The 10,975-nt window shown below is 34.1% G+C and overlaps 1 protein-coding gene across 1 annotated transcript in view; it reads left to right on the top strand.

The window, feature by feature from the left end:
• Positions 1-5: 5 nt before the first annotated feature.
• The window catches only part of bai (Transmembrane emp24 domain-containing protein bai), a 13,219-nt gene continuing 2,249 nt past the window's right edge, over positions 6-10,975 (top strand). Inside the window, exons 1-4 of the mRNA XM_069825843.1 lie at positions 6-361; positions 2,055-2,175; positions 2,970-3,040; positions 10,250-10,376. Coding sequence (XP_069681944.1) covers positions 182-361; positions 2,055-2,175; positions 2,970-3,040; positions 10,250-10,376 — 499 coding nt within the window. The 5' untranslated portion in view covers positions 6-181. The remainder of the gene's footprint in view (positions 362-2,054; positions 2,176-2,969; positions 3,041-10,249; positions 10,377-10,975) is intronic.

The raw sequence follows: 10,975 nt of genomic DNA, 5'->3' as shown, positions 1-10,975 counted from the left end.
CCACATCAGGCAGCGTGGGAAGTGACGTTGTATTCCGTTGGTTAATGGCAGCCACCTCATCGACGTTTCTTTATAGTATTATGTTAAGTTAAAATTAAGTTTTTCTCCTGCGTTATTTTATTCAGTATTTCATAACTGCATGTTTATAACATTTAAGACTTCACATTGACGTTTCGTGGAGATGGAGTTCACAGCTCTAGTAGCAGCGGTGATCGCTATTTTAATTGTCAATGTGGATGGAATTATGTGGAAGCTACAACCGAACGCACAGAAATGTCTCAAAGAGGAATTGCAGTCGAATGTACTTGTAACCGGCGATTATGAGGTCCAGGAAGCTCCAGGACAAAAAGTTGATTACGTGGTAAGTATAATTTATATCTATGGACAGATGGTAATTCTTTCAAGTAATATTAATAGACACCCATAACTATTTACCATACGGTTGAATTGACTTGAAAGTGATTGTGCTTTTTCTATATTTCACTTCTGCAATTGCGCTAGTTGATAATAGTTTATTTTCCTTACAAGGCATAATGAATGCAAGTCGTTTGAAATTTAAGTTACAGGCAGAAATCTTTCTCTTCGTAGCTTCTATGTAAACTACGGGTAATGTGAAATGTGTTCATTTTTACAGTAGATGATGTTTTCCATAATGATTGCCAATTATTCAAATTAAGGTACCGATTTCCTGCCATTTAGCTTACCATTTTACATACAAATTGTTAATTCTTCTGTAATGTATCATAAAAGAAGAGCTTATAATCCTGTCTCTAAAGGGGGGAAAGAGAGAGAGGGAGAGAGAGAGAGAAGGTAATGCGGTAGAAAACGTTGGTCAGTATGACGGACATAAATGATATCGAGTATCAATAGCAGGTTAGGGGAAGGTTAGGTTAGGTTTGTTTTGTTCAGGTTTTTCGTATGCCTTGCATGTAGGCTACGTTTTTTTTGGTGGGGATACAAAAGCCTGAACAAACCAAACCTAACCTGTCACTGATCCTCGATTATGTCCACCATATTGACCAACGTTTTCTACCGAATTACCAAAAAAAAAAAATAAATAATAATAATATGTTATAAATTCTTTAATTTGTTGAGTGCAAATATTTGTCACCAGTATGACTTTCTTCAAAACACAAGTAATAAAGCTAGTGTGGAAATAAAATTCATCAGCAATTTTTTTGTCCACATCTAAATCGGATGTTGTCCATTTTCATTGTTTATGGTTTTCGGGTGAACCTGGTATTGTGTTGATAGCATGTTTCTGGGATACTGTGTAAATCAGTTTATTCTGTAGGTTATGTAAAATGTCAACATCTCTAAACTGTAAGAAAGAATGGAATAGATTACAATAAAACAATGTAAATACGTGGTCTTTGAATGACATAACTGTATAAATATGTTTATAATCCTGTGGTCCCGGGTTCGATCCCTGGTGTATCCCCGATTTATAACTTGTGTTGGGCAAGCCCGTGGGCCAGGTAACACGGGTTTTCTCCAGGAAGCTCCGGTTCCCCTATGGCATCCCAACAAATCATCTCATCGCGGGTGTAGCATAGACCAGTCTCCTATGGCACACCCTGAGCAACGACTCTGTCGGTAAATTGGTCTACATATCTGGCTTCATATGGGTGTATGACGTAAGTCAAATACCCGCCATTGGTCAAAAAACAAAAAAATATGTTCTTGAAAAGATGCTGAAATATATTACTGATTTCAACTAAAATTGACTTTTGTAAAATAATATTGCAACTTTCAAAGAACGGGTGTCATTCCTTTATAGAATTTTGCAGACTAGCAGAGTATTTTATTTATTTATTTATTTAACCTGATAGAGATAAGGCCATCAGGCCTTCTCTTCCCCTCTACCAGGGGATATGAGTTTTATATCGAAATAGGCTATGTTCATTAGGAGCCAAGTTAAAAAGAAATCTCCTGCATCAAATGACTTTATGAATCTAGCAAGTGATGCAATGACATCACGAATGACAGTAAGGAAAATCTAGAAAGTACTCAAATTTGTTTCTGATTATAAATTATGTTATTTCTGTTTACAGGTACGGGACTCTAAAGGACATATTCTATCACAAAAAGAAGATATTTCAAAAGGAAAGTTTTCGTTTGTTACTGAAAATTACGATTCTTTCGAAATATGCTTCATATCTCGAGTTCCACCACGTAAGTACCTATGTTTGCAATTTATGTGACCAACATATTACTATCAATAAAACTGAAATTTTAAATTAGAGCCATATCAATATGGAATTATTTTTCCTATCCTTGTCTACATAACAAATACTTTCTTTGATTCTTTTTCATGCCCATTGTAATTCTCAAACGATTGCTTTCAAACATCAACCAATCAGTCAATCTTCTTAATGTATCCAGCTGTTTGCCGACAACGTAAAGTCCACTATAGTCCACTGTAGTATATTCAGTTGTTGTTTTTCACGAGAAATGAGGGGTATTTTGATCGGTGTTCATTATAGATGCCTGTTGCTAGTAGCCAGAGTTGGGGTGTAGTCAATATATACTGCAGGGCTGTGTCTTCTGCAACTGATACTGATGATTTTAATTTACTTCTTTTGTGGTTTATGGATGGACAGTATAGAAGAATGTGTTCCAGATCTTCATCATGATTATTACACCACAGACAAGTAGGATTATCAGAAATGTGAAATTGGTGTATGCTTTCAAACATAAATAGGTTCCAGTAAAATATTTCAATAATGTACAATTTGTTGGTACATCCTTGTGGTATGTTGCCCTCTCGATATACATTTTTTTTTTAAAGAATCGTGTAATTTCACACATAATAATTAAATTACTTTACATGTAAGTTATATTAGAATTAACTTCACTGAATTCTTATCATTATACATTGGCATAACCAGATTAAATGACTAACAGATAGAATATATATCATCTTGCAGAGTTAAAAATTATTAACTTGAACATTATTATGCCCACAGAGCAGAGAGGTATTGCCCAGGAAGTGTCTCTTGTCACCAAAAGAGGTGTAGAAGCGAAGAACTATGAGGGTGTAAGTAACACGATTATATTTTACTTGCAAAAGAAAATTCACAAGAAGAAACATAATTTAAATTTCATAATGAAAAGTATGCATCCTCTGTTCCTTTATTATTATTATTATTATTATTATTATTATTATTATTATTATTATTATTATTGCTGCTGCTTAACCTCATTTGAGTTGTATTCAAGATAAAAGTCATCATGCTACATTGCACTGCTTGATATTGATTCTGCATTGAAGTTATCCATAGGTGCACTCTACTTCAATTCAGAAACAATCACAAATCTGAACGAATGTAAAGTATTTTCTTTTCTTCAGAATTGTGAAATGATAGATGTCACAGAATTCAGAATTAATTACTTCAGATGTTCCGTATTGTATAATCGTAAATATTGAAATAATACTGAAAATGAATTTGTCACATAAATAATAACCATGACTTACCAGTATTTACAGTAGGACTTCGATTAACTCTCCTTGGATTATCTGTTGCCAAAAAAATACCGCTATTTTTAAGTAGTATACAACTTACTCTTTTCTTTTCCACTTTCTGAATTGATCGCACCACAATTGCATAACTTTGGTAGATGCGTGAGTTTCGTTTGTTTTGCACCTCATTGCTCGAATATTTCTTAATAATTAGTAAGGTTAGAATGAAAAGAAAATTAGTTGTAGGATAGTGCAGAAAAAGTAACAGACTTCTAAAAGCATTTTGTATGACCCAGATAGATTTAGTCCATTAAAGCAAACAACTGAACTTATACTTAATTGTAATTTACTGCCAAGTTAAGTGTTTCTAAAATTTTTGTGACTAAATATGTTTTTAATAATTACTTATTTCATACTTAATACTTCCACTCTGCTAACTGGTTAAAACAGAACAAAATGATACTCCAAGTGTTTTGCAAAGTTCGCAAAGGATGATACAAATCAGATTCAGAATACAGATGGAAACAGAGATAAAACCTTGAGTTTCTCTGACAGAAACAACTAGGCCTAAAAGTAGTGATGCAACCACAGACTAGATCAGAAAACTAAACTTAAGAGGTAGATTAATAGCTACTAAAAGATTTATATGACTGTAGATTAAACACAGGTATATTTCTAGAGCATGTCACATGCTTCTTAAGGAGGTCGAAATTAAGGCAGATGAAGAAATATATGGTTCTACCAACAGAGCGAGTGAACAAAGCATTTTGGATAGGTCTGCTTATGGCCTGTTAAGAAAAGTTTACAAGTCTCTCTTGGTCAGATTTTTCCATTTCAGGTTAATATAACTAATTCTTAGTGCACCAAGATTTATCAACTCAGTAATGGATGAAGAAATTAAAGAGTATTTTTATGGAACATCACGGAATACATATTAGCCAAGCAGATTTTGTAATTCTGACAGAAACTCTCCTGACGAAATTAAACTATCAAGATACCTTTTAGCGTCCATGAATTAGTCATTCAACTAGAAAGAGAAAGAACAAGCCGCAAAATGTCCTGACATTGCCTGATGAAGACTTTAAAGTGATTTCATCTTGTCGTCAGTACGAAAGTAAGGATAATTATGTCTATACTTGCCTCCAGAGCACTCTGAGACCGACTTTGTTGACAGCTTAAATTAAACTGTCAAAAAGAGAACCCAGATCAGCCAGTGATGGTTTACTTACTTACAAATAGCTTTCAAGAAGCCCAGAGGTTCATTGCTGCCCTCACGCAAGCCCGCCATCGGTTCCTATCCTGAGCAAGATTAATTCAGTCTACAATCATATCCCACTTCCTCAAATCTATTTTAATATTATCCTCCCATCTACGTCTCACGGACAGCCAATGAGAGGTGGTCCTCCAGCTTGGGTGTTGGATGAAGGGCTAACCATAAAAAAACAGCTTGTTACGAAACCCCAAAATAAGCTTCGGAATGGGACTGATTCTCTGGCATGACCACAGAAAAATAGCCTTCAGCTAAAAATTGCGTCTGTGAAGATTATTGATTATTCAAAATAACATGTGCTCTGTTGACTGTAGGCCCCACTATGATTGGGTATGAATCATTAGTGAAGCTGGCAAATGTATAGTTAACTTGTTGTAAGAAAATGAGTTATCAAATGATTCTAGTCTCCAAAGTAATCTAATTTAATTAAAATTCCCTTCAACTGAAAATTGTTTGTCTGTAAAGATTCTTGATTATTTATGATACATGTCCTGTAGGTAGTTAGCACCATTATGAGATGTGAATCATTAATGATGCTGGCAAGTTGTCAGTTTGTGCTAAGAAAATGAGTAATAGAATGGCTTGGGACACCACAGCTAATTGCGTTAAAATCTACACTTATCATTACAAGATTTTGACAGTACAGTATGCAACTAGATCAGATTTATTGCCTAATATGTCTAGCGCATAGCACTGTTTGCGTTAGCTGTTATAGCTTTAGATTGAAGAAATAAAAAAAATCATATCTCGAAAACTAGGCTTTCTCCAGATGTAGAAATTTATAGGAAAGTTTCTTATTTCAAATGGAAAGTATGAGGGAACAATCATTGTGAAAATTCATTATCACTTGGTGAGCCTTCCTTGTGAGTTCTATGAAAATCTACTGGATGTTTCCAGTTATGAAATAAAAAAAATATATATGTATAAAATGAAGGGAAGAATTTAATTACCAATACTTTGACTTTACTATCTATATATCTGTATATGGTTTTCAAACTGTCTCTCGGATTATATTTTATAAGTGTTATCTTGGAAGAAAGTAAACATTATAATATTAAGATTTATATTTAGCCTAGTATTTTTCATCACTTCTTCAAAGCTATTTGTAAGGAACTCAGTTCTGCCATTTATTTAACATATTTTCAATTTATTATGCATGTCTGTTCTCTGTGTAACATATATTTTTGTTTCTCTTTTCTGGGGGATGGTTGATGACTGGTCCATATCTGCAGTTGGTAAAGTTGTTTTCAATTCTGTTTGTGGCTTTGTGATACTGAAGCACGTCAGCTTCTTACCAACTTATTAACAATACTTTTTCACAATAAGAATTCTTGAATGGATTGGAGTGATTACTAATAAAGCTAATGATGAAGAGAGAATTTTAGTTAAATGTTTAAGAGCATGGCAGCTCATTGCTAGGTTTATATTGTTATGCATGATTGCAAGAACTCCATAAAAAATCTACTGTACCTTCAGTATTTCCTAAAAGATAGACCTTTCCAGTAATTCCTCGCCATCCATGAAGCAGTGACTTGTTTCATGGTAAAAGAAGTCTTGTTTCTGGATATGTTAATATACATATAACCTGAAAGGAAATTAATAATTAATCTTAATATTTCCATGTCTGTCCTTGGAATGTTGCACCTTAGTTGCATTTAGAAAGAAAATAGTTCGAAGTTTGGTGAAGTAACAATATTGAATTTAACTTGGAGAGTAATTTAATCATTATAATTACTTCAGTTTATCATACATGTTTCCTGATGTTTATTCGAAAGATCATAGTCTACGTTTTGCAAACAGACAATATGAGTACAAAAATACATTTTAAATGAAGTTTAAGTGATCAAATTGTAGTGAAGTATCTTCAAAGGATACCATTTATTCCTACACAGCCCTATGCGTCCATGTCCTCATCGTGGCTCCTGGGTAACCCTAAGGATGCAAGAATGAAAAAGCAAGTTCCTGACTCTTTCAAATTGGGGAATGCCAGCTAAGGCAGACATTCTCGACAGAAAAACATCGACCCCCCCCCCAAGGTTAGCTTGAGGTTGGACGTGGGGTTAACAACCCTGCACCATAAAAGTATTTATGTTCAGAAACCCAACAAGCCTCGAAATGATGGATCACAACGACGAACTAGGCAAAGGAAACTGGGCTTGCGAATTGGTATATGGTACATCAGAACCCTATGTAAGACAGGCAGTCTAAAATCTCTTCTACAACAATTGCAACAGTATAATTGCGCTACAAGAGACTAAATTGATGGGAAACGATATATATGATACCAGAACACACATCATATTTCAGAGTGGTAAGCAAAGTAGGAACAGGAAATTTGGAGTTGTTTTTATTAAAAAAAAAAAAAACAATAAAAACACATACTAGCATTTACACCAGTCAGTGAAAGAATTTGTGTATTATGCTTCAAGACTAAGTTCTTCAGTATAGTGATTTATCAATGTACATGCCTCCATGGAACAAAAGAATGATGCTGAAAAAGATCAGTTCTGTAATAAATTGGAAGAAATCTATAATAACATACCATCCAACATTGTTAAGTTCATAGTTGGAGATCTAAACGCAAAAATAGATGAGGAAGAAATATTCCAAGGAACTATAGGAAAGCAGTCTACATCTATGACAATGGATAGAGCCATAGATTTTGCTATTCACAGAGATATAGTAATTAGCTTCACCTACTAATGATGTAAGTAAGGTTAACACAGTGCAAATGAAGTGCCTAAGAAGAATAGTAGGGAAAACAAGAAGGGACAGTGTAAAAAACGAGAGGCTACAGGAGGATTTACAACTGCCACCCATAAGCAAGGGGATGGAAGACTGACGACTTATTTGGTTTGGACATGTTACATGGATGGAGGAGCATCGGAAACCACGCCAGTTCTTGGAGGCTGGGCCGCAGGGGAAGCGACCTATAGGCAGGATGTTTCAGAAGGTGTTGTTTGGAAACTAAATTGCTTTAGTCGTTAACTGCTAAATACTGTATAACAATTTTGCTCTTCACGTGTTATATTGAGTTAACTTACGTTCACGTATTTAATAATTTCATTAATAAAAATATTAGAACAAGAGGATCATGACTGCTTCCTGCCATGTACTTTCATTTACAGTCATGGAAACAATTTTCCACACTGAATGTGTCTGCTGTGATTATACTGAATTTTAAAGTGGTGAAGATTTCAGTTTAGTCTGTTCCTTCAGTGGGCTTGATCAATTTCTTTAGTTCTTTTGTGAATGATTTTGTATCAAGAATTCTGATAGTTTACGTTACAGAGTTTGAGTTTTAGAAAAGATTACGATAATTATTAAAGGGGATCCAGACTATTTACGAGTTATGAGAACATTATGTAACAAAAAATTCAACTGTGATATTTTTCAAAATAGTTCTTCAGCCTATCGATATATTTCTGCCAGCTATTTCCGCACTTTCATCATCAGGTTATTTGTTGCAAATATTTTGCCTCTTTCAATAGTCCAAACATGGGATAATCGCAAAGGGATAAATATAGGCTGTATGGAGAATTAGGCGCCATTTCCAGCCTCCAAGTACAGTAAAGGTATCTGTGATTTTGCAGCGAGGATAGTCATTGCCATGGAGGAGGATGATAATTTTCCATGTCTTCTGAACTTTATGGCTTCTTTCTGTTTGCCTTTCGTATTTCATAAGACTACAATAGTATGCTGCAGTAACTGTTTGTTGACCCAAAAGGAAATCGATTAATATGAGCCCTTTCAGCTCCTAAAAAAACTCTCCACCACTTTTCCCCCAGTGATTTCATTTGAACCTTTTTTTATGGTGATGAATCTGAATATTTCCATTCTTTGCTAGCAATCCTGGTTTCAGTGGTTTATTTGCATACCCAAGTTTAATTGATGTCACACTTCTATCCAGGAACTTGTTACTGTCTTGGTTGTAGCACTGGATATGTTCAGAATAAAGTTAAACTCCACTTGTTTTGTTTTCGTCAGTCAGATTTTTGGACAGCCATCTTGCACCACACTTCTGAGATTAATTACAGCACCACCAGTTCCTTCTGCACTGATAAGCTTTATGATACGTAATTCACTGTGCAGCAGTCTTTGAGATAGCTCTGTGTTTGCTTTCTCCTGCTAATTATTGCTTGCAAACTAAAGACAGGTATTGATAATGGAAAAATAAAAGCTTATATAATAGATAAGCAATAATGGAATTACTCTGAATAAATATTTTAATCCAAGATAAAATAAAGTCTGGATCAAATTTGAACTACCTATGTAGAAGAAAAATGAAACGAACTTCATGTTTAAAAAATTCTCACACAAAGTGTAGTTTTTAAATATTAACATACACATGGTACATGCATTTCTGCAGTAAATCTCAAGTTTTTGCTTATCTAGTCATTTATGCTTCACATACTCTTACACTATTGACTATTTACTGTCATTTTCATCAGCTTTTGCAGTTACATTTAATTTCTCTCGTTTTTTGAGTTAAAAATTTAATTTCATTATTCTGCACTGTACATTGAAAGGGTTAATTGCAGTGGTATTTATAGAGTAGCACAAAAATAAAATTTGTATAACGTCTAAACAATATACACATTGTCCATTTGTACATAGTCTGCATTGCTGTTTTTATTGATAATGTTGGATGTTGCTTCAATAAGTGTAGATATACAGATGGTTCCTTGCATAAACGCACAATAAAATCTAATGCAAAGTTCATAGATATAAATCAACTTAGCTTATAATATAATATAATAGTTCCAAGGGGATATAGGAAAGGAACTCTAGTAATTTTATTATTCTATTAAGCGTTTGATCTTGAATTCAGTATAAAAAAAGATTTTGCCTATGTATTTCAGAATTCACCATTTTCAATATTAGGATTAGGCCTATCATTTGTGTGTGCATAAAATTCCTGCTATTATCATTATCAACATCACTACCGCCACCACCAACTCACCAGAGCATCCTCATTAATGAGCAACGTTGTGAAAATGTAGTTCTTTTTGCCATCATAGACATCACCCTCATGCACCATAACAAAAGAACTATATAGCACCATATGATGATGATTAATGGAGCAGTGGTGGAATACCAGTAGGGGAAATGGGAATACCCCGTGAAAACCTACCACCAAGTACTGTCTTCATCGACCACAAATTCCACTTGCACCCATCAGGATTTAAACCTTACTTATCAACGTGGAAAGATCAGAGGAGAAATGGATGGGATTAGGCGAAGTATGGATTATTGTGGTCATACAAAGATGCTGCTGTTGAATGGTTGTGAAAAGAAAATTTTGCTTTGGCTGAAGAAATACAGCATTAAAAATTCGGTATGATGTACTGAAGATTTTTAAGAGAACATTTGTTCCTAACTGTTGACTTTTACTAATAGTAAAGCTCTTATTACTTTGTGTTTCCAGCATTTCTCTTCTTTACCTGAGAAATTTAGTTTTTTAAATGCCAGTAAAGTTGTTAATTTAACATATGTATTATGATGTCTTTTTACAGTTGGGGGAAGCAGCAAAGCTGAAGCCCCTGGAGGTTGAACTTAAACGGTTAGAAGATCTGTCAGATGCCATTGTACAAGACTTTTCACAGATGAGGAAACGAGAAGAGGAAATGCGAGATACCAATGGTGAGTTGAGAACATGTTTGAGATTTTCATGAAAAATATTTTTGTTCCTATGATTGATGAACCAAACAAAGCAGAAAAAAGAATAGTTTTATTGAAAAAAAAATGAAATAATGTTGATCAGCTACTTTCCTTTTATCGTACTTAAGCTGTATATGTTTCTAACAATGATTTTCATTACACTTATACTCCGTCCTAAATAGAAAGTGATTGTCTTTATCTCTTCCACAACCTGTTACATCTCATATCTCAATTGTAAGATTGTCTTTATCTCTTCCAGAACCTGTTACATCTCATGTCTCAATTGTAAGATCCAATCTAGTTCTATCCTAGTAATTTGGCTATTCCGTGTTTTTATTTCTTTCGAAGCCCAGTTTATTCCTTACTCATTACATTGCTATTCAACATAATTTCTTATTATATCCATTCTTTTGTTTTCACATTATTTTCATGTCTGTATTACAGAGGATTGAACTGAAAGTCATGAGCAAGCCATTACTATAATTCTAATTTTAACAATGTAACAAAAACAACTATATGATCATAATCTACAGACTTTACACTATGTATTCACATATTGTGACGTCATTATCTTCTAAAAC

The sequence above is a fragment of the Periplaneta americana genome, chromosome 5 (assembly GCF_040183065.1).
Source record: "Periplaneta americana isolate PAMFEO1 chromosome 5, P.americana_PAMFEO1_priV1, whole genome shotgun sequence".
NCBI lineage: Eukaryota > Metazoa > Arthropoda > Insecta > Blattodea > Blattidae > Periplaneta > Periplaneta americana.
The sequence above is the reverse complement of the archived record's forward strand: the minus strand, read 5'-3'. Positions and strand labels throughout refer to the sequence as shown.